Source organism: Anser anser (genome assembly GCF_964211835.1).
Source record: "Anser anser genome assembly, chromosome: 16".
Taxonomy (NCBI): Eukaryota; Metazoa; Chordata; class Aves; order Anseriformes; family Anatidae; genus Anser; species Anser anser.
This window is the reverse complement of record NC_139737.1, coordinates 3,774,256-3,798,618: the sequence shown is the minus strand read 5'-3', so window position 1 is coordinate 3,798,618 and position 24,363 is coordinate 3,774,256. Positions and strand designations below refer to the sequence as shown.

Sequence of the window (24,363 nt, the reverse complement as noted above, 5' to 3'; positions counted from 1 at the left end):
ATTGGCGGAGCCTCACGTCGCTCCGCCGCTGCGAGGGCCGCACTTCCGCCTGGGTGTCAGCGGGGCGGGGCGGGGGGGGGCTGCTGCGGCGGGGGAGCGCGGGGCCAGGTAATGGCGGCGCCGGGACAGGGCCGGGACGGGGCCGGCGGGGCCCGCCCTGACAGCACGGCCCCAGCGGGATCCTGGGGCTGCGTGGGGCCGGGATGGGGCTGGGTGGGCCGGGGCCTCAGCAGGACGGGGGCAGAGCCTGAGGGACCCGGCTGGGGGACGGGGACGGGGACGGGGACGGGGACGGGGGCAGGGGCAGGGGCAGGGGCAGGGGCAGGGAGCAGGACACGGACCAGGACAGGGACGTGAGTGGGGACTGGGGCAGGAATGGGGACGGGGACAGGGCCAGGGACCGGGATAGGGACAGGGACAGGAATGGGGTCAGGGATGGGGACAGGGCCCAGGACAGGGCCAGGGTGAGAACGGGGACAGGGACAGGGATGGGAATGGGGACAGGGACAGGGCCCGGGATAGGGATGGGGATGGGGGCAGGACGGGGACGGGAATGGGGACAGGGATGGGATGGGAACGGGGACAAGGACGAGGGCCAGGACAGGGATCAGGGACCAAGACCAGGGCAGGGCCCAGGACACGGACCGGGCCCAGGCCTTTCTGTGTGCGGCATGGGCTCCGAGGCACTGGAGCTCCGCGAGGCCTGCCTAGCAAATTTTTTTTTATCTTCCCTTCTTTTTCCCTTCTCCTGGCTGCTTTCGGAGCCGGGTGGCTGCGGGAAGCACTCTGAGCCCTGGCCCCTGAGGGGAATGTGCTGAGCCCGGCTTTGACGCGATGCGGGAGCCGCAAGGAGCCCGTGAGGCCCCGGCTGAAGGCCGGAGCTGTCGGGGCTTGCAGGAGTCTGGTTGTCACTCTGCGGTCACCTCCTCGATTTTTCTCTTACAGAGCTCCTCAAAGGGAGGCGAGCAAGATGGGAAAAATAGCAGGAAAAGAGGCTTTTGTTTAAATAACATGTCACCAGAACTTCTGCATGGTAACAAAGGTATAAGTTACGTTGCCACTTACTTAATTTGGATATTAATTGTTTGTGCTATCTGTATGTTTAGACTCAGGGCTCCTTTCAGAAGCACTCGTCACTCCGCAGCACTCGCAGGCCAGAATTTCGGATGTGTGCTCACATTCACTGTCTGTTTTCTGTCTGCCCTAGTCTGGCATTTCCCTTCAGAAGTATTTGGCCAAAGCACGCTCAGTGCAAGCAGGTAGTAGTTTCGTTTACTGTGAATTTTCTCGATTAAAATACATGGCCTTCACTTAAACTTTCAAAAAGAAAAAGAGACAGGGATCTGCTGCATGGGTTGGCATTAATGTGCCTCTCGTAGCATTTCCTTTTTGCAAACATATGCGTGCGAGAAAAATTAAATTTGTTTAATTCCAACTTAGCTTTCCAAAGTTCGGTAACCCCACATTCTTCTTGTTACTGGGGGCAACCACATCTGTATCGTCGTACAGACTTCATGCCAGTGTGCTCCGGGACTTCTAAAACCTCAGGGCGATTTCTGGAAGCAGTGAGTTGGGTAACTTCCAAACGTAAAGCCGTGGGATGGAAGTAGGAGAACTGGCTAAACTAGCACGGAGGCAAGAAATTCCGAGCAGAGACTTATCCCTGAGTAATCCCCTGGGTTTTCAGTTTCTGTAAACATAGCTTTTCTTAAAATACTTGTCAAGTCATACAGATTTCTGACCACATGACAGAGCTGAGGGCAATCTGGGTTAAGATCAGGAGTGATTCTTAGTGTTGCTTTCCTGAACCAACAGCAGTGCCTCGTAACAAACTTGTCACGTCAGGGAGGGCTCAAAGGAAACACCGAGACAGCTGCTGTCCAGGAATAAATAGGCTGTTTCTTCCAAAAACGAGCTCTTCAGCCATGCCGATGCAACGTTGTAAACAGGAGACAAAAGTTCAAGACAGAAATGATTAAATAAACCCTGCCTGGATGTAGTTGAAGGCTAGACAGGTTAAAGGGTTCAGTCGGTGTGATACTGAAAAAGGAAAATTGAGCGTGGTGCAGGCAGTTGTTTGTTTGCTAACATCTGTGCAAATGTAGCTGGTTTGGTAAGTGTGGTCACGGCCCTTTTAAGGGTTGGGTCGTTTCTTTAAATCAGTTTTAAAACTCTGACTGCTTTCCGTGATACGTTCTTGCTTAAGCTGGCAGGTCGTACCATTGGAACTGTTAATTCTTCCAGCCTTTCTTCTTGTGAATCCGACTGTGTGAATGCCACACATGCTGACCTAGAACAACGGCGGAAAGCTTAGCTCTCTGTGAGGTTAGTGTTGGCTGGAAAACATACCAGGCAGGCTTTTTCGCTTTGATAAGGCTGTGTTTTTACATAGCTATTTGTAGTGCCAGCCAGATGATTTTGTGTTTGAAAGCAGGATTCACTTGCAAGTCCGCTGATTGTTTTTCGGCAGGTAATTCGTTACCTCTGGCATCTGAAGTAGCTCGGTCTTGAGCCGTGCAATGTTGCATCATACTGCTCGATAGCTAGGGCTTCCATTTACCAGCTGGCTTTTTTGTAGTCATTCACTCAGTGTTGTTGCCTGAGCCACGAAGATACCTGGAGAGAAATGTGTGTCCTTGACACTGTTGTGCTTACTGGTCGGTCTGTTTTCTGCGAAATACCTGAAATGTTTTCTCTTACGTGTTCTTGAAAGCAATGCACAAAATCAGGCCTGCAGAGAGAATGTGTTAAATAAGGGGTGCTCATCTCGAATGTTTTTGCTGAGTTTGAATGTACGGCTGATCACAGGGGCATCTTCGTCTAGCGGAATAAATCGGGAAGTGGCGGCCCTGAGAAAGCTGGCCACTTTTTATCTCCTGCTTTGGAAGATACAGGGCTTTGATAGGCTTCCTGTGGCAAAAAAAAAAAGGAGGTTATATATTATATTGATTCTTTTATGTGGTTTTTGTTTTTAATAGGCCACTATAGAATTTGGCATTAAAAAATACGGTATCTCAGACCTCTAATTCTTAACAGCTTATTGTGAGAAGAACAGATGATGATGTAATTATTTACTCTGTAGGCTTAGAGCCTCGTTGCGTGAAAGCAGCGAGCAATTAGAACGTGTCAAACGCGGCTTATTGGTGCTTGCAGTTATGCTCCTCAAAAACGTACTGTAGGTTCGGTGCACAAAGATAATGGCTTAATTTTCAGGATCAGTAGGGTACAAGAATAGGCCCAGCTTACTTAAATTTGCTTTTTTTTATACAGTTGGAAATTCATTTGCTTGTCTAGACGGATCCTTAGATTATTTCGGTATACGTTGTTATGCGCATAATCTAATCAGACGGATTTCGGCGCGTTACAACTGCCCTCCATTCAGGAAACGCAGGAGGCTGGGCAGTGTTTTCCTCCCGTCAGTGTTTATAAATCTGACGGGAGCGGGCACAAGGGGTGAATCGTTCCTGCAGCTGCGGGAATGCGTCTGGGCCTTTTAATCTTGGCCCTCTTGGTTTGATAGTCCCAAACCTGTTGGGTTTGTAATATCCCTGCTTAGCGTTGGTTTAATGGAACCCCAGGTCTGTGGGACTCCTCTCTGGGCTCAGTTCCTTTGCTCTGCAGTTCAGCTGCGGATGGGATGAGGTTGGGGCTGTTGGGATGTGACAAACCTTTGAGGAGTTTCCATGCTCGTGGTACAGTCTGGTAGCGCGCGTTCATGAGCTGATAACTTGGTTGTATTTTCACCAGCATTGCTTTAACTCTTCTAGGTCAGTTTTTAGGGCTCCCAAAAGAATCCGTCAACACAGCTCATTGTATTTTGGTTCTCGTGATAGTTCAAAACTAATTATCCTACGGAAGGACTAACGGCGGGAGGCGTGTGAACCCCGAGATGTCTCTGCGCTTCGCGTCACTCGCTTCAGACCTCCCCAGCTGGGGGCACGTAGGTGGCAGAGGCCAGCGCAGGCTTTGTTCCCTGCGGCGTGCGAGCAAGTGAAAGCAAGGGTCCTTTCAGTAACTCCCAATTAAAAATCTTGTACGTGGTGAGGCTGCTGAGGAGTTAGCTCACCAAGCGTGGTTGTTTGCGGGACAGCTGGAACTTGGGGAAGAAGCTGTGCTCTTCTGCCGGTGCGCGTGTTCTTCCTAGGCTTTGCACAACAGCAGAAAAGCTATTGAGTCTTGTGGTTTAATAATAATAAACAATGCTATCTAAATATAAAGGTGCAAATAACTCTATACACATGGCCTTATATATATGGCCTTAAACGTAGTGCTGTACAGCGTTCTTATTATCAAAGAGGATTAATGCTACCAAGCAGACAACTAGGTGGAATTTTTATTAAAACACTAAACAGAGATACGTATCCTGGCTTGTGAAGTCAAATCTTAGCTTTTTTTTCCTTTTTTTTTTTTTTTTAAATAAAGCAAATCTTGACAGTTAGAGAAGTAACACCCTTACTTTCTAAAACTTGTGAATTTCTGGTATAATCTTAAAACTCCTTAAGAAACGGTCTGCTGTCGTCACAGGAACGTTTCTGTGAGCTGTTTGTATGAGCTGGTGCTGCAGAATTTCCGTGAGGAATGGTTGGTAGGCATTAAAATACGGTTGCTTCCATTGTGGGGCTTTGCACTCGGTTAGTCGGCTGTGTAGTCCTGCTTTATTTACAGTATGATCACTATCATAATTTTTCACAGGCTCCTGAACATGATTTGTAAGTAGAGAAGTAGTACAGTACCCAGCAGAGAATAAATGCAAAACTCTGCCTGCTTGGAGAGAACGGGTCCGCGGAGACAAAGCTTAAAAAGCGCCGTTGAGTAGGAGGACCTATAAACCGAGCTGTAACGGGCTTTTCTTTTCTCTGGTGATCTTATATGCCATAACTGCCTTCATATCCTTAAATTTCAAGGGTCACTTTACAGGGGTGGTTACAGTATGATGAAAAATATTGAAGCACACTTAATTTTGTCTTCCCAGTAAGTTTTGCTTCAAAGATAAATAGTTCATAAATGGTTGATTGTGTATCTATTGACAAAGTTAGATGTACCAAAAAAGCCACTGTGCTTGGAGTTATCGATTGCTTCCCACCTCGTCCCTGTTTCAAGTCAGATAAATCTTTCAGGAACCTAGTAAGGAGCAACTAGTTCTACAAGGCAGTTTTGAATTACTGTTTTTTTAACAGCATGGCTGGAAATGAGCTGGTGTATCAGTCACCATCAAGTCTAGCATCATGCATCGTGGGTAGGGAAGGCGTGTAAAATAGAATGTTAGGATATTTTAGCGTTGTGAACAGTGACCTGCTTTCCAAGAGAAGACTACAAGCTCCAAAGAGCTCTGCACCCAAGTGTCTCAAATATTAATGCTGTGTTAAAAGCCAGAGCATTTACAAAAATCTGCGGGAATTTCAGTGAAGTGTTTTGCATGAGAAAGTACTCATCTGAAATCGCGTTTCCTTGGTGTGTTTGTGTCGTTAGGTTTGGTACAAGTTCTGCAGGCCGCTCTCCTTGGCCACAGAACAGAAGTTTTGGCTGGAGTGAACCTGGGGATAGCCGTCGGTTCCTAATGCAGGGTCACCCTTCTGCTAGGGCCTTCTCTGTCCAGAGAAATGTTTACGTTCGATAAGTAATGCTGCTGACAGCAGGGCTGCGCTCCGTGTGCGGGGCAGTTTTTCTTGCTCCTTCTGATGCAGAACGAAGCAAATTTTGCAGCTGTACCTCAGCCGCAGAGCAGAGCGCTGGCATTTCAGTTGGCTCTGATCCTCGTGAACTGTTACCAGAAATCTGTAGACCTGGGAGAAGAAAACGCGATTCTCTCTGCCATGAACCTGCTCGGCACACGCCTCCAACGCTGAATTTTTGGATGTTTGCTTCGTTGCCACCGTGGCTGCAGGAACAGGTCCAGGTAAGCTGCCAGCCGTGGCTGTGCTGGGGGTCAGCGGGCAGGCAGCTCGCCCCCACGCAGCCGCCCACCCACCAGCATTATAAGCGACGGAGGAAAAACCAGAAATAAAATGAAACAAAGCCAGGCGGTGCAAAACCAACAGCTCCCCCCCAGCTGGCCAGAGCCCAGCAGTGCGGCGTACGGATGGGGCAGCTCCGCGGGCAGCGTGGGGCAGCCGGCCCCGACCCTTCCCGACCGGCCTCTGCTCTGGAGGTTTCGCTCACAAATCCAAAACAAGGCTGCTGCGAAGGAAATTAACTCCGTGCCAGGCAGACCCAGCACAGGTGCTCCCCGGTCCTCGGGGCATTTATTACCTGCCAGCCTCATTAGGGCTTGTAGCAGGGAGAGCTGCAGTCTTCAAAGACCTGGAGGAGTGGCAGGGGGCCAGGCCTGCGGCCGATCTCTTCCCTAACCCTCTGTGCTCTCCGTTTGACAGACTTTGAGAAGTGAAGTTGCCTTCTCGTGCTGGAAACGCCGGGTGAGCTGCGTTGTGCCAAGACGTCTTGGTGGAAGGTGCTTTTATGTTCAAACTTTGGAGTAAGAAACAATTCCGATGTGGTAAATAAAATCCTCTTCTGGATTCTGCCATCTGTGGAGCTGTTCGCTGCTTGAAGAGATTTCAAGTGCATAATTACAGCAGGCATCTAAATTGCCAATTAAAATGACTTCTTGGCAAATTTTTATAGATGTTTTAGATCCACTGTTGTCGGTAACCTAATTTCATGAGTCAATTAAGATTCATCCTTGCTGAAGCTTTCATTCAGAGATGAAACGCTGCAGTCTGATGCTTTCAGGAGATACAGAAGAAGCAAAACCACATTAATATTTATCTTCTAGTTCAAGCTGTTTATTTCTGTCCCTTGAAGTACTAGAGCTATGTTTTATTTCAGCTGGCAACTTGAGAAAAGGTGGGGTTGGCTCTTATTCACCAGTCGTGTTTTAGGACTGCTGTCTGGTGGTTTCTGTGTTTTTGTTTTAAGTGTCAACGTGAAGGAAATACTCGATCTTCCCCTGGCTCTTCTGGAGAGAGTTTCTGGACAGAAGTTGTATCCTGAATGCAGGATATCAAACGAATGGAAACGTTATTTTTTATTAACACATGCTGTTGGGTGGATTAAGCAGGTCATGGAGTTATTTTTCCTTTGTACCAAGCTAATTTTAAATTCTGACGAAGCTATTTCTATTGAACTGAGCCTGTGCCCTTTTGACCCATTAAAGAAAAGCAAAAATCCGAAAACTGAGTGTCCTTTCAGAGCTCGTGGGATTTGCCCCTTCTCTGCCTCCCCTCTGGCAATATTTGGGCAGCATTTTTACCATATGAGACTTGAGAGAAAATTCTCTTTCTTCGTGTGATGAAAACCTCACTTGATTTTCCTTTTTTGTTTTATAACTCTTTTTTTTTTTCTTGCTTGCAAGTATTTTACTTTCAGCTGAACAAACTGAACATGTTTTAAAATTTGCTCTGGAAGTGCACCTCCAGCAAAGCCTTGCCAGGCGTGTGAAAAACCTAATGAATGTGCCAGTTCATTAATTCTCTGGTGGCGCTTTAATTCCAGTGGATTGAACTTCTAACACTCTACCTGCTTATGCTGGCGAGCGCCTGTTGATGTGCGTAACTGCTTGCTGTTCCCGTGTGTGGTTTTACTCCGGTGCTCCTCGATCTGACGAACAGATGCCGTGTCTGTAGTCACTGGCCGTACGACGAACATGTCCGTGTGCTTTATTTATTTCTCACAGGGCAGAACGTGCACTTTAAGAGCGAAAACCCGGGCTTTGTGAAGGTGGCAGAACGGTGTCAGTACAACGTTTGCTTCCCAGGATGGGATAGGACTTCAGCTTCAGGTCCGGAGGATTGAAACAGCGCAGGTGTAGTCGTCAGCTGGACCTCGAAGCGGCTCCTGCTGAGCTGCATTCCAGGGCAACGAGCTGCTCCAGCTGTGAAAGCTCCCCTTCCCGCAGCGTGGAAACGCTGCTTCGAGGAGGAGTGACAGCTTCTGGTTAACCAGCTGGGTCTTTGTTGGTGATTAGTGTAGAAGAACAAGTTAGTATGGAGTAACTAGTTATGTTAGAGCAACTAAAGCATGGTAATTGCACGTTTGGCTCTTAGGGGTTTATTTTTGGGCAAGTCTTGGTGGTGTTTCTTTTTAAATTGGTGTACAAGTGGTCAGGATCCAGAATCTTAGCAAGACAGACAGAAAACTTTGTTTGGTTTGTTTTTTTGGTCTGTTCTTTCCTTTGTTTTTCTGTTGAGGAATGGAATTTGAGAAGGAGCAAGCATGCGTAGTGACAAACTTTAGGAATTACCAAACCTGGCTAGGTAAAAGGCATAGGAAACTTCGACTTGCAGCACTTGGTAGTGCTGTAAGCAAGTGAGACGATGCTCTAGGCAGCCTTTGCAGGTAACGTTTGCAGCCTCAGCCAGCTCCTGGTGTTGGAGCATGCAGGTGCCGAGAGCAGCCCTCGGCATCCCCACACCCTTGGTTCCAGGGAATGGACCGGTCTCAGAAACAAGCGCCTGCATCCGCTCTCCTGCTGGCACTTGGATGTGTGTCACCGAGCGTGCTGAGCGCATCAGGTGCTTTCTAAGGTGACTTGCAAAGTCTTGCGTCTTGCTTTCCTGGTTTTTATAGTAAACACAGATGAGAGTTCTCGCCTGGAGAGAAGCACGCTTTCCCTGAGAGCAACCCTCTGGGGTGTGCCGCAGTGCCTGCAGTGACCGTCGGTGTGCCACGTGTGTCTGGGGACAGCCGTCGGTTCCAGTTGTCCGCGATGGATGCGCTTCTGGAAAGCAGCGAGCGATCCTGAGAATTCCCTCCTCTGTGTAGGGGTTGCGAGGTGTGGGACGGGCTGCGTGGGAATCGGCTCGCGTCTCTGCAGCATTTAATGCAGCTGCGGGCTTCTCCATCTCTGCTGCACCTTCATTCTTATTTCCCTCCCTGAGAAAAAGGAAAACAGGCCGCTCGGCATCTTGCTGTCTTTTATGATGCTTTTCTGCAGAAGAGAGCAGGGCCCTGCTCCTGGTCTGCTCAGTTCATCTGTTGGCTCTTAGGGCGCGCTCCTTGTGCCGCGTCGTAGGTGATGAGCATTTTCCACGTCCTCCTGTAGCTTGCTTCCAGTAGCACTTGAAGGAGTTTTGTGTTGTTTTTTTTTTTTTTTTAACTACCTGTTAAAAACTGGGTGAGTGTTAGCTTTTATTTTGGCCGCCCTCTGCATGTGCCTCTTACTTGCGTGTATCCCTTGGGGCTTTCGAACAGTGCTTGTTGCACGCGGATCCCAAAGGGAGCGCTGCCGTGCCCCTGCAGAGCATCCTCACATCCTTAATGAAAAGGACTGGCCCCGGTCATTGGGCAAACAGGAATGTGCAAAGCTTCCCTAATAAATTGTGAGAGTTTAAAGGAGTTTAATGAAGTGACTTGGTTTTGATGACTAGTTTTGCAGCGCTGATGAAACCTTTGAGTAATGAAGGTGCAAACCAGAGCTCGTGCCCATGTGACTGGTAGGTACTCGTGTGGCAGCCCCTTACCTTTCAGGGTTACTTGCCTGGGACCAACAAGAAATTCTTATTTCAGCACTGGCGTTCACATTTCAAATTGTGCTATCAGAGAGCATCGTGTCTTGTTGAACCTGTTTGTGGATGGCTTTACATCATCATTAAGGCACAAAGCTTATGTCAGGGGACCCGAAGTGGTAGTCCTTTGATTTGAAGATAAGCAGAAGATGTTACAAGTTTTGGGCTTCACATGCAATGCGTAGCTTAACTCTTGCTGGGCTGGTTTTGCATATTGTAGTCATTGGCATACAAATAAGCAAAAGGACCAGGAAAACCAGCTTCTGCCCAAACTGCTTGTTCAAGGCTCGCTCGAGTAGATTATGTTAAACTTTGTTGTTTTCTCTTAATTGCTTTGCACCCACTTTATATATAATTTGGAGTAAAATTGTCTTCTGAATATTCTTAATAACCTTGTATAGTGAATTTCTCAGAGCAAAATATAGGCTGATACAGTCTGCAGTACAGATTTACTGAGCTTCAACTACCGATGAAGTTGTTGTGATGGGTGTTAGGCTTTCTTAATCTCTTCTTTTAGTTTATCTGTAGTCTCTTCCAGTTTGACCTTCAAAATAGCGTCTCTCCTGTAGGGAAATCAATCTATTAGAAAAATAAAAGTAAATGTGGCACTTTATATGCATGCACACACGACCCGTAATAAATCAAATTAGCGTTTACCAATCTGTAGCCTTAAATAGGAGAAAATAGATGAGCTTTGTCATTTATCTTGTAAGCCACGAAACCTGTGCTGCTTGCGGTCAGGAGTGTGCTGTCATCATTAAATCTCCAATTTCCAGTCCTGCTAAGATGCCTTTACTCGCAGCTTTTTCCTGTTATTTATAAAGTGATTTATATGCGGCCTGTCTTTAGGCGTAAACGCGGCAAGACGGCCGGAGCGCGATCCCCAGCCCAGAGCCCCCTTCTGGGTGTCGGGGCCTCCTGCTCGGGCACAGCCTTTTGGCACTGGCAGTCGCAGAGAAACCCAGCGAGCTGATTCCCACCTGCAGCCAGCAGGCACGTATGGCTGGGATGGCTCTCTCTGCATCCTTAATTTCCAATGAGCGAGTGGGAAGGGAGCCCTGTGTGGAAAACCGTTTTGTTTTTGTCCCCACGCAGCGATCATTGGGAATGCGGAGGAAACATCGGCGTGTGCTTTGTGTTTCGTCCGCGCTGCAGGACGAGGTGTGAGCAGAACACGGTGCTTGTGCTTCGTAAAAGGCTTCCTGGGCTGGGAATTAGTCCTGAGCTCCTGAGGTCTGTCTGCCGTGGGAGTTGTGCACCCTTCCTCGAAGGGCGCTGTGGCGGCTTTGAGAAAAGCTGTTAGCTACAGTTGCTAGTGTGGAAGTGAAATCTTTTCAGAACGTGATGGGCACGGAGGAGGAAATACAGATTACAAGCGCTGAACCTGAAGCAAACAGGATGTTTTTGTCTTCTGGCATTTCAGCCTGCTCGAAAGTAACTTTTTGCTGTTCCTTTTAGAAAGAGAAAGGGACTTAATCCTAGCTTTTTGGCTCATGAAAGCCAAATGCTGATATCATTGTGTGTTCAGATGCATGCAAATTCATGGTAATCTCTGCTAAATAAAAGAACCGAATTTAAAAGCAGTGATAGGAGCGTTAAGTTATTCCTAGTGCAACTCCGATGCAAAACACATCGCTTTATCCTTTTTAAAATGCTCCTAACGCTTTAAAAGAATTTGTGGCTATTATTTAAAGTGACATCCATGAATATTTTGGTTTTTAGGTAGTAGATCGCTGCTTGTTTGTAACTTCCAGGGATATGACAAACTTTCGTGCTCAGTAACAATCCTTGTAGGGTGAGTCGTGAGGTCTGTACCACAAGGATAACGTGGCATCGCTCCTCCTTGTCGTTCTCTCAGGTCTTTCCCTGCACTTCTCTTGTGTTTGGAGATGGGAAAGCATGGAGGAAGTAAGGGAATCGTTGTGCTGTATGTTGTGCCGGGCAAGCTTTCTGGCGCTGCTGGCTGCTGCTGTGCTGGCAGGATGCGATACTTGTGGGCAGCTGAAAGCAAGTTTCCTAGGATTCCCTCTTCTCCCCCCGTCCCCAGCTGAAAGGTTTATATAACTGCATCCTCAAGGACAGATTTCCCACGAAGACATGATAGAGTTGGAGACCTGGAAGAGAGACTTGGAGGTACCTTGCTGGCGTGGCTGTAAAGCTGGGAGAAACTGCTGGCGGCTTCGCTATGAGCAAGCTGCTCTTACAGTCGGGACGGGCTGCTGCTGGGCGAGGTGAGGCGGCAGCGGGTCCGCTGGCCGTGTTACGGTACGGCCTCCTCTCTTTGTTGACAGGGAGTTGTGGATGCACATTTCATCAAGAGAAGTAGGCATTTAAAGACCGTAATTAATTCTGCTGCTGCTTTGAGCAGGAGCATGGCATCCTGTTCAGTTCGCCCAGAAAGCTGGGCCAGCTGCTGCTTTTGAACCAGGTATTAATTCAGTTTCTCCCTTTCTCTGCTTCTGTCAGCAGCATGAAAAGCTTGGATCTTCTTGAAACGAAGCCGCTGCTGCGTTGCCTCTGCAGGCAGAGCACTTGCTGGTAGCCCTGGCTGGAAGTCTGCACACATCCTCGTGTGGTGTGTGCATCTTCTGAGCTGCTGCATCCTTCCCGAGGAGGATGAGGCAGTTTGACAAAACCAAATCAGAAACCTGTTGCTGGTGGGCAAGGAAGTTGAAGAAGGTTTAGAGGGCTGTGACTGGAGCACATGGAAAAGGGAAGGAAACTTGTTTGGCTCAGAGCAATTGCAACAGCACGGTAGCAACAGTCAAGAGAAGCAGCTGCAGAAGGTTTCCTCCTCATGGAGATGAGGGTTTGTAAAGGGAGGAAATTGCTGAAGATTGTGTGGGAGCTCAGATACTAACCATGATGCAGAGATTGATGTAAAATCCTGCGGTGGTGGGCAGAATAGGTGGTTCCTAAGGAGAAACTGAGATACCTGGCACTGGGAGACGCGACGCTTTAAGGCGAGCGCCGCGTTCATTAACTTAGCTGAGGTCTGAAATAGGCTGTTCCTGCTCCTTCCGAACGGGGAGGACTGTCTGTGTGTGAGGCATTCAAACAGCTTTTGTTCTGGGCAGCGAGGTGAAAAGCCTTGAAGTACAGGGGGAATTGTGTAGTTTGGTCTCTTGCAGAGAGGAGGAGAGGAGGAATTGGCTTGAAACATGGCAAGCTCTTCTGCTAGGAGCAGAGTGCACTTCTGGCTTTGTTCCTCTTAATTGGAATGGAATTGTGCAAGTTATAATTACGCTGGAAAAGCTACTCTCACAAAAGCAGTGGGATCGTCAAGGATCATAAAAAATTGTGACCGACATATTGAGGTTGTTTTGGAGGAGATACCGACAGCAAGCCGTGCCGCCCCTCAGCGCGGTGTGCTTGGCTCGTCCTTGGTACCTGCTGAGCATTGGGAAGAGAGGAAACTCAACTTGTTGATTATTCTGCGTTGCCTAAAAGTGGGTGAAGTAAAACTGCTTGCGTTACACCATTGCCAACCATCTGGAATAGATCTAATTTAGTCTGTCCGTAAAGCAGAGCTGGAATGCTTCATAAATCTGTAAGTTATTTGCAGCGTGCTTGACTTCACTGAGCAGAAGTTGGGAGTTTCTTTACGCTCTCCCTCCTGAGAGAAAAACCTCCAGTTGTTCCTTCAGGAGTTCGTAGCAGCAGCCTGACAAAACTTCTGCAACGGTGGTTAGATAACAATTGCACAATGGGCGTGAGGCCCTGCGTTTTTATGCAACACCGAGATTTGGGGATGTAAGGTTCTTTTTTCTTGTTCCCATCCTTCTTTGTTAAGGATGCGGTAAGGTTTAGCCTCTCGCTGAAGAGAATAATTTTTGTTTGGCCAGCTGTCCTTTTCTTCCTTCAGTTCTCCTCTTCTAGCTGTACTTGCCTGAACTGTGACTTGCCGTAAATAAGGTATATTTTACAATAAAGTATAATCTATTCATATAGGGAGAATAAGCACGGCATAGCACATCTGTTGTTCCTGTGGTAGGTAGTGATCATCTTCAGAATGACTTTGGTGTCAGAAGTGACTCTTTACCACAGATGCAAGAATCCAAGCGTGCACACTTCCTTTTGTTGTGGAAGAAATAGGAAAATCAGTATTTTTCAAGTGTGTCTGTGCGCATACAAGAAGCGTGGACGTTGCTAATTCTTTGTCCCTGTCTTGTCAAACAGATCATCTAAAGCAGCTGGATATTTGCAAAAGAAGACTTCAACAGCGTACAGATACTTAATCTCTCAATCAGATTCAACAATGCATTAGAGGAAGCTGGCCTGGCTGTACAGAGATTTCACACTGAAGGATGAATAGTGAAGAAGAGTTCTATGATGCCGTTACGGGTGAGTGATGGGCACACTACCAAAAAAAAGGTGTGGGGGGAAGGCATGAGCTGCATTACGTGTGTGGTGAGGTGTTAGTAATATATTACCATTACAGGTTAAAATAAAATTGTTTCTGGTGAAACTTGTAGTACCCTCTTCTGAAAAGAAGAGAGGAAGAATTATAATTCAGGTTCAGGCTCAGATGTGGAAATTATTTAATTTTCTTTTTTCCTTAAAGTTCAATGCTGGCTGTTATTTTATCATTACAACAGTCCTTTAGTGCCTGAGTCTTGCTTTCATTTTCTGTAAAATGCGGGTAATTTTATAGCAGCTTGAGAAGTAATGCTTTTAAGACCCTTTGAAAGGTGAAGCATCTTCTGTAGATTATTTTTACTGTTATATAATTTATTTATTTTAATAGAAAACTTATTCCAAAGCATTGAAATAGAAATGTTTTTCTACACTTCTACAGATTGCTGTAAAAGTGGCTTTCAGGATAGGGAGCCAGAAGTCTTTGCAATCCAGTGTTGCTTCTAGCAAAGCAAACGGTGATCACATCACACTTAAGCAGTGTATCAGATAGAACTTTTCTTTGAACTAATAAGGATAAATGATTATTTGTAAGAGCTCTATGTATTTTTAGTTGTGAAACAAAATGCTTAAAATATTGTAATAAAAAAAAGCCCTTTCAAAGATCCTGAACAATGTAACTTTCCCACTTAGCTGTCTCCTTAGAAATCCTGTGATAGCAGTGAAATGAGAAGTGCTGGCAGTGGTGAGTGCTGAATGTAAAAGCCAGGGAACGAACAGAGAATAATGGGAAGGCTGAAGGAATCAAGTAGCATGGCAGATCCAAGTGGGTAAGGTGGACTTAGGTTGGACGAGGCCCTGGGCAACCTGATCTAGAGTGTGGCATCTCTGCCGATGGTGGGGGGTTGGAACTGGGTGATCTGTAAGGTCCCTTCCAACCTGAGCCATTCAAAGATGCTGTGACTTAGACATGGTCGGTTGAAGAGGCCTGTGAGGAACAAACAGAGGGAGCTGGGTCACCAGTGTGACCGACAGCAGGCTGTACAGGACTTGTCACAGTTATGTCAGGGGGAAGAGAAGGATGTTTGGATTGTATTGATGCTAGCTAGGAGTGATGGGGCTAGTACTCCAAATTCCTCTGTAAAATCTGTGAAGCATGCTGTGAAAATCTTGAAAATACTATGGACTGTTCCAGTGCATCTTTGGTGATCTTATAATTCCAGGATTTCAGGTCCACAGCCATGAATGACCTAGAAATTACTTAATTTGAAAAGCTGAACAGAAGTGAGCATCTAAGCATGGATTCTGTGGCTTGCCGTTTTGATGTTGATGCGTTCCTGTGTTTCCTGCTGCAGAAACACACAGCCCTCGGTGTTGGAGTCGTTTGCGTTTGAGCAGTTGAATTTTCTTTTCTTTCATCTTTTCCCTCCTTCCTCAACTCCAAAATGTTGATTTGCCCTACAAGTGCTGAAGGAGGTAATGACTTCTGAGCTGTTGTACATGAGATGTTCTTGTGCCTTGCTGGCTCCGCTCACGAGTCATCTCGCATCTGTAACGTGTCAGTTCTGAGAGCGCTCCTTGTCCTGTCCGGAGCTTGTTCTTCTACTAGGCGACACGTGATGGGAGGAGAGAAGCTTCAAAGCAAAAGAAAATCAGATGTCTTGATGTGCTCTCAGCACAGCCCTCTTCTGACGGAGGGTGTTGGTCTGCAGCAGCTGCTCCAAGAACTAAATGAGGTTGAACTTTTTCCCTGGTCTATGTTGCCCTTGAGCGTGCCCCACAGGTGTTTGGTTTACCAGGAGTGCTCAGTTCAGAGAAGTTTGTTGCAGATTCCTCCTCCCTCGATACTGTCTTTAAAGACAGGTGTTCAATCTCTTCCTCCGGCTAGGTGCTTTAGAAGTCACTGACAGTTTGATGGATTACTTGCACAAACGTAATGAAATCCAGACCTAGTCGTTTGTAGCTATGCCTTGTCCAAGTCATACATAAGTGTGATGCTAAGAACAGCTCTGACTACATCTTTCTGTGTTCGTGTTCCCAGCTGCTGGTGCCTGTAGCAACTCTTTACTCCTGTTAATTCTATGGTCTGTGTCTTTCAGGCAGTGCTGTGTTGGATTCTTTAGGTTCTAATGGGTCCTGATTGTGCCTGCTTATTCTTTTAGTTTTTGGATGGTCTGGACTTGCTAGGTGCAGACCTAGTACACCCAGGAGATCAAGTTCATAACTGAGGTCCTTTCTGAGTCAAGGTAAGGTTTTCAGTTCCACAGTGAGAACTTCAGGATTTGGGGTTGTGAATTTTGATTAAAAAAACTGAAATGCCATTGGCAGACTCCTCAGTCTGTTCCTTCCAGGAATATTCTCCATCATTTAAGTCAGATCAGAGATGGGCAGAAGCCAGCGTTAGACGTGTACTTGTTTTCCTCTAAGTGTGTGCCTGGGACGTGGCTACCAGGAACAAGCACATTCTCCAGCTGTGCCTCACCTCCATGCGGAGATGAAAACAGTGTGTACCCCGTGCTCTTCTCCACTTCCTCCCCCAGAGTCCTGGGCTCTGCATTCCCCGGTGGGACTTGCAATGCGTTCCCGCAGGTTCCCTGATTTTAGAGATTGGGATTCTGTGGTTTCTGCCCTATAAATAGCAAACCAGGCTTAGCAGGGCAGCGGAACTCCATCAGAAGTTGTGCTTTGGAAATCTGCAGCAGTCTTAGCAGCAGCCCTTGTAGTGTGCTCTCTAAAACACGAATTGACTCCTTGAGGAAACCACAACTCTTCTAGTTATTTTGTAACTTCTAGTTATTCCTTGATGATAACCACTTCTAGAATGTAAACCTCTCCTAAGGAGACACCTGGTTTCTGTTGTGATGGATTTCATCTCGTAGGCTGAGAAGCTTCCTGCTTCTGATGCTGTCCCCATCACAACGAGAAGTCACGCTCATGGGATGGATTTCTGTGCTGCGTGGCTGCGAGTCACCCTCCTGGCGGCTGGTGTGACCCTGGCTGGGTGATGAGCACACTCGTAAACGTCCAGGACGGGCCGTGTTGTAGAGGTGGTGAGTCAGGTTTGTGACTGATGGAGAGAGTTTCCGTAGTGAAGTTTCCTCGCATTCGGAGGTGACTGTCGTTGCCGATTAGCTGGGCACGTGGCATCTTACTTCAACAATGAGTACTTGCCGTGGGAATCTTGAAAATGTTACCTGCAAGGTCAGTTAGTTCTTGGCAGCACGGCGTCTGCTTTTTCTCAGATACAGGAGGCAGTCTGCTCTGAGACTGGAGCAGGCAAACCGGTACGTTCCTGGAGGAATGCAGATTCTTCGAAATCTTCTGCCAGACAGGGAGCGCACAGCTTTGATCGCTTGCCTCTGGCCTATGTCACTTGGGGATTATTAATCTCATTATAAACTTGTTACAGACTGTGTGCCATCAGCTTCTGCTGGGTCGGACCTGTATCTTTTATTAATTCTGCCAGATCTCTCTTTGCCAAGATATTTTGTGGAAGGATTGCAATGGAACAGCAAAATGTTTGGCTAATAATTTCATTTATTTTTTTTAAATGACCTGCAGTTCCAGGGAAATCTGTTCTGTGTCTGCGAGGTTCATCTGGCCCCGAGCATCTGTGAGCGCGTTGCCCTTCTGTTTCCTACCGCTTGGCTCTTGTTCGCTGTAAACTCTCACTTTCTCTTGGGGAGCAAGAAGTGAGGTACCTGCTGCCAAATGTATATATTTTCACAGTGTTTGTATTAAATCAGCAGATTCTGCCACAGTTTTTAAGTACTGCAAGCCTTGTGGAAGCCCAGCCTGCCTCCTGTTGGAAGCAGCGTGACACGGCTGCGGGCGGCGAAGCCTTGGGTTGAAAACCAAAACCCAACCCTGGCAACTTCTGGCAGGGGAAAAGCTACCTCCCCTTTTCCTTGCCACGTACACTTCCAGCATATTTCTCCCTACTCTTTATACCCTTTTCAGGTCTGAGGGCTCCCAGTACTGTGCTGTTTTGATTCTCTTTCCGTCTTGAGTGACAGCGCTTAATTAGTATGTGAGGAAGCTGCTGAATGTGTGGCTGCCGCAGTGACTCAGTGCCGTGCCTCCGCGCCCTCCCAGGTGGATGTGTAACGTAGGCTCAGGGGACTTGTTTCATTTGCAGGATGGGGAAGAAGAAGACCATGAAACTTAGAGTTACCGGCAAGTCCTTTTTCTTTAAGCTCTTGAAGTAGATTAATGCTGTCAACCAGCTTAGATATCTGACTTTGGAAATGTAAGATTTTTTAAAAGCTTTGTTTGACCCTTACCGCCTGTAAGTTGGGGCTTTTGATTATGTTAAGTTTTGAAACTGTATTTCTGTGTGCGATTCCCTGTCCCCCTTTTAAATCCCCGCTTTTCTCTTCGCTCCTAGTGGCCTTTCACTACAAAAACTAGCCTGTACTAAAGCTAAAACTCGGTTTTACAAGTTCAAGGCTTTAATAGCAGCTGGAGAAAGACTTCTGGAAGTTACTGAAACTATAACAGAGTGGTTCAGTAAAGTGTTTTTATTTTAAATCAGTATTTCCTATGTGAAAAATGTCACCTGGGTAGTTCTCAGAATGGTAATATTTAGAGCTTCATCGAGAAACAGCTTTTAAAACTTTCTGTTTAGGCTTGTAGCAGACAAGCTGGCTGTTAGCGAAGACTGAAAGCACAGTTAAACACTAGGCTCTCAACTAATTGAAATGCCCATTAAATGTGATGCAGTTCCGTATGTTGTGTGCACTTGATCAGCCTTCTGGCTGAGGGCATGTGTGCCTGAAAGCTCTCGTTTTCCCCCCCACTTCATCAGTCAAAGTTATTTCCTTGCAGCCTATAGTATTTGCCTTTTCCATCTCCTTGTACAATAACAGGTTCCAAAAAAGCTAATGTGTGGTTAGAAATGCCATTTAAAAATGATAAATATTGTTTTGTTGTGGGTTGGCTGAAGAGAGGCATGTTTTTTTTATTTTTTTTAAAGACAGGTGTTTCAGGGTAATCTTCATTTTCATAACCTGAGTATCTATAACTATCATACTTTCCAATTAAGTACTGCGACCTTTTAAGGTGGGGTTATTGCTGTATAATTACACGCTTGTGACATCAAAATGTAGGAGAGGGTTTAATACCTTACATCACCCTTTATAACTGCTGTTTACCAAATAAGATCATATCAGTGGTACTTCCTTTTTCCAGTTTTGGATGTTACTGTTTTTATCCCTAAAAAAAAAACGTAGCTTTTTGTTTCTCAGCGTGCACACGGCTGGTCGCCCACCCTCCCTGGGTGGGATCGTGAAGAAAATCAGAAAGATAAAAGCGTGGGAACTCACGGGTTGAGATAAAGACAGTTACCTAGGTAAAGCAACAGCCATGCATGCAAACAAAGCAAGGAGTTAACTTGCTGCTTCCCATCAGCAGGCAGATGTTCAGCCACTTCCAGGAAAGCAGGGCTCATCATGCACAATGGTTTCGTGTGTTATAAGCCTCTTTCCAGTAGCTGCCAACCCAAGTGGATGGAATTGGGTGTAGGAAACAAAGAAGTTTAGATATCCCATGTTTCTGTTGCTCTAGTAGTCTGGATGTTTGCTGCTGGATTGTGAAATGGATGTTTTTTCCTCTTTATTGCTCCTTGGCTGCTATCTGTGTGAGTAGGCAAAGTAAATTTTTTTTAAAGTGTTTAAGGAAAACTACATACCTAAACAAAATTATTGCAATCATGCTGCAGCTCTGAAGAAGAGACAGTACAGCTAGTCTGATCAAGAGCTGCTGAAGAACTTCTATGATTCGGCAGTGTGAAAAAATGGTTGAGAATCCCTGATCCTTATGCAGTACTTCGCTCTAAATACTCTTGGAAATTTGGTCACTTAATAAAGGTTCTTCACTCTGATGTTTTTTAAAATAAAATAACCTGGTATAAGTGTACTTATGCTGCGAGAGTTGTAAAATGTGAGTGGCACTCTGTGGCGTAATAATGTTCCTAAGGAAATTACCGCTTTGTGGTTTTCTACAGGCTTTGATTCTGACAATTCTTCGGGAGACTTTTCAGAAGCAAATCACAAAGTCACAGAAATGCTCGATCTAGATCCGCACCAAAGCAATAGGACTGAAAAGCATAACAGAGAGACAGAGATTCAAGAAAATGGAATTAAGAGACACAGGTAAGCACACAGTACTGCCTAATAAATGTGAAATGAGTATGTGCTGGCTCATGACCTTTTGGGGCATTGCTGTTCTCACCATTGGAAGAGGTTATTCTCTGGAACTGAACACATTTCACCTGCCTGCTTCCTGTGTCAACTGTGGGTTAATGCTTTGCTTTCTTTCTTAAGTACTTGAGTCCCTGTACATTAAAATATCTTGTTGTTTAAGGGGCTTATGGTGACAGTTCTTTTTTCCAATTACAGGACATCATTACCTGCCCCAATGTTTTCTAGGAGTGATTTTAGTGTGTGGAGCATATTAAAAAAATGCATTGGACTGGTAAGTTAGCCTAGATGAAATATGCTGATGTTAAGTCTCCTAATTTAAGCTCATTAACTGTACTGCTTAAAACTTGCCTGCAGAATGTACCTGGTACCTTTTGCGTTTTTCCTGTAAGAAACTGCAACTCTATTGCCTTACTTGCTTTAGCTGTTGGAGCATATGGTTTGGCATTTCTAACGCTGTCCTGTAAGAACTGGACTGAAGTCATTAAGAATGTAGTTCTCGGTGTTCTACACTGAACGTCTTGCTGCCACGGATGCTTTTTGGAAGCATTAAGCAATTACATTCGTATCTTCTCTAGGGCTGCCAGTGCAGTACCATGTGAATGCAACAGTGAGCCCTTCTGCCAGCTTACCTTATGTCCTCTAAGAGAGAGGAATGCACTGTTAAAACTCCTTTTGTTAGGATGAGTACACATCTACTAGAACGATTTGCTTGGACCAAATCAAGTTAGTTTGGAGTCACTTTTCCTTACTGCCTGTGACAATGTGAGGAAAATGTTTTATTCCTATCTGCTGGCATTCTCCCTTCCCCTGAGTTGTAAGCTGTAAGTGACTGAAGTGCTCAGTCATGAGTGCAACTTCTTAACAACCAACCAGATTTGCTTGGATATGGTGTAAGACCTGGGGAGCTTGAAATCTCTGTGTGAACTCTGTGTCTGTCTTGTATGCACATGTGAAATGAGAAACATACTGACGCAAGGAACAGGTGGATTTAATAAAGCCCCCAAAATTTGTTAGAGCGCTTCAAATAGTATTCTTTATATAACTGTTCCTTTTAAAAAAGAATTTGTGCTTCCTGCAGTAATCTAAAATAGTTAGATTTTATGCAAATAGGTATGTGAGATTTTCAAAGGAATGTGGGGTACTTAAATACCTTTAATGAGCTGGTTGACACGTCAGTGCTGCTATCTACATAAATTTAAACCTCTTCTGTTTTAAGTAGAAAACAGAACGGAAGGTAACATTTTTCTTGAATTTACTGGGTTAGCTGGATCAGTTTTTGAAGGTTTTTTATTCTTTCAGGTTGCTGCTAAGTTTCTGCAGTGCTTTTAACCCCTTTCAGCTATAGCAATTAGAGTTCTGCTACAGCCTTGTGGAATGCCTTTTGAAGAATGCTACGCCGACATTTGTAGATGCAGAACTCAGTAGCATGGTGTAGTGGTGCACTTTTCAGTGCTGCCTAAAGGTTAGACCAGATGATCTTAAAGGTCTTTTCCAACCCGAATGATTCTATGAACTAAACTAATCCACAACTTTTCAAAATTCTTCTCAGTTGATAACTTAGTATTGTGTCTAAGAAACTAACGTATCCTTTTGTTACCTAGGAATTGTCTAAGATTACAATGCCCATTGTGTTCAACGAGCCATTGAGTTTCCTTCAGCGGATAACAGAATATATGGAACATATATACCTCATTAATAAGGCTTGTAGTCATGCAGACCCCTTGGAAAGAATGCAGGTAAGTACCAGCTACCAGCTTCTATTTAGTTCACAAGTTGCGCTCTCCCAGTCGTCTTTCATTTTCTAAAAAAACATTCACTTGAGTGCATTTTTCTCTGGTGCTATCATAAGAACAAGGCCCTAACCTTTTCAGGACTGCTTTAACTGTGGCTCCTCTTATGTCTTTATTTGTTGTGAAAATGAGATCTTGGCTTTAAATCATTTTAAGTTGATTTGTTCAGTGGCTCCATGATTTTTAAGTTACTGGACGAAAAATTGTTGTGACAGAGACAAACTTCGGCATTCTTCTTCTCCAGACTGGCTGTTGTTCTGTTGTTCCAGTAACTGTTTTTTATTCTATGGTTATGTATAATCCCTGATTCTTTAGTACTAGCCTCACAACAAGGAACTGAATGAATATTGTGATACCAGGCCTGTGTGCGTTAGGGCACACTGGTCTTGCTTACAGCTCTGTTTTACATGAGTGAAATTGAAATGTACTTCTTGTACTCTGTTTTTGTGTGTGTAGTACATATCCCTACTTATCAGCCTGCAAGAGATTCTATGTTCATTTGTATCTGCTAAGATTCAAGAAACCTCATCCATGTTAGAAATGATGCTTGCCTGACCAAGGTTTTGGCCTTAAGCAATATATATGAGTTTTCTTTTGGTGCGAATAATAAAATCCTGCAATATGCAACAAATACATTAAAATTACGAGTTTAATATAATATACTTTTCTCATAACAATGTGTTCTTATTTGCTTATAGGCTGTAGCTGCTTTTGCAGTTTCTGCTGTAGCTTCTCAGTGGGAGAGAACTGGCAAACCATTTAACCCACTGTTAGGAGAAACCTATGAATTAACCAGGTAATAATTAAAGTGGGAGCTGAGGCTATTTGTGTGAGCACACTCTCGTACTAGTTTAGGTGTTTATTCAGGGAAATAAATAAAAATCTACAAACATATATTTCTGACTAAAGCTGAAATTGTTTTCCCCAAATTAATTCTAAATATTTAAGAAGTTTCATAAAAGCTAATAATTTTGTGTTTACATATTCTTTGAATTATTCGGAGAAAAAATGGTCTAAGTTCTTCTGCCAAAGACACCTGACCAGAGACTATACACTAATTTAAAGCATGTTTTGCTGATCGTGTCAGATAGAGGAGTTAGTCTGGGAGACTTTCAGTGTGCTTAAATGAGTGATATGGTGGAGAAATCAATTTCCAGGTAGATCTTCTACTGCTGCCCAAGCAGTTTCACTGTTTTCAAGAGTTATTTCAGTTAAAATTCTTGAAAAGCCTTTCTGGGTAGAAAGCCACTTAGGTGTTCGAATGGGAATTGTTTCTTTGTATAAAGAAGTGTTTAAAGGGGAAAAAGCATTAAGTGTATAATTGCTTTCATTTTATTAATCGTGAAAGTGTCATGGAACTAGAAAAGGGAAACTCTCACCTTCAAAGTAATCTAAAAATCCTTTTAAAAAAAAAAGTTACTTTTTTATTCTGTAACAATAAAAAAAGGAAAGAAAAGAGGTTGATCTAGGGGTTAATGTTCTTTTTTTTTTGTGTTGCTAGGGAGGATTTAGGATTTAGGTTTATATCTGAGCAAGTCAGCCATCACCCACCTATTAGTGCGTTTTATTCTGAAGGCCTCAATAAGGACTTTATTTTTCATGGATCAATCTACCCCAAACTAAAATTCTGGGGAAAGAGTATAGAAGCGGAGCCTCGGGGAACAATTACTTTGGAACTTCTAAAGTGAGTATAAGAAGTCAATACCTTTTATGCTTATATCCTTAACACTTACTTGAATAAAAATGTAGGTGATATTCTTCTTTTGGCTCTTTGTCGATGAGCGTCTGAAAACCTCTTGCTGAAAAGATGGTAAAAAATTATTTACAGGTTATTTTTCACTCCTTAATTTAAGAACTCTGGTTTTGGAATTATGCCATGCTTGTGTAGCTGTTGCAATTTGACCCAGTTTTTCCACCATGAAAATTAACATTTCCTAAAATGGAATGCAATTGAAAGCTGGTTCTGTGAGGGCACTTAAAATTCAATCAAAGAGCTAAAATTCTATTACCAGGCTATTCAAACTCGTTTCGCTTTTAAATATCGTTGTTGGTTTTGATTGTTTGCGTGCATGTTTGTGTGAAAAGAACTGCTGCTTCGGAGTAGCTGCTTTATGTGATGGTGAATGCAAGGAACTTGTCAGGATTTCTATCTGTTTAATATTCCCTGTGTATGATCATTTTCCAAGTAAAACCATGAGTACCCTTCCAGGTTATTCCTGAGCATGTCTCAAATAAGGCGACCTTGCACAAGCTGGTTTGTGCCCTGGTGGCACACAGACTCTGGAGCTTTCCAAAGTGGGTCACAAGCATGTACTATCACAGAACAAGCATTCTGCAATTGAACGCTTAAAGGTGCTTTTCCAAAAGCTTTCCTCAGGCCTGACTTTGAGGTTGTTTTGAAATACCTTATGAAACTTCTAAACATTTGGTTTCAATAAAGAGGCAACTTGACTGCCACATCAAGCATTGACTCTTCCTGTAGATTCTTTTGAAAGCACAGTTTATTCGTCA

General features: G+C 44.9%; 1 protein-coding gene across 6 annotated transcripts in view; it reads left to right on the top strand.

The window, feature by feature from the left end:
• The first annotated feature begins 39 nt into the window (after positions 1-39).
• OSBPL2 (oxysterol binding protein like 2) overlaps positions 40-24,363 on the top strand; it is a 36,605-nt gene continuing 12,281 nt past the window's right edge. Inside the window, exons 1-8 of one of the 6 annotated variants that reach the window (XM_083801483.1) lie at positions 40-108; positions 946-1,042; positions 13,683-13,847; positions 19,864-20,011; positions 20,258-20,333; positions 21,664-21,798; positions 22,551-22,648; positions 23,354-23,536. In XM_083801483.1, the coding sequence (XP_083657609.1) occupies positions 13,811-13,847; positions 19,864-20,011; positions 20,258-20,333; positions 21,664-21,798; positions 22,551-22,648; positions 23,354-23,536 (677 nt within the window). In that variant the 5' untranslated portion in view covers positions 40-108; positions 946-1,042; positions 13,683-13,810. The other 5 variants (XM_083801484.1, XM_083801487.1, XM_083801485.1 and 2 more) reach the window with 5 other exon arrangements.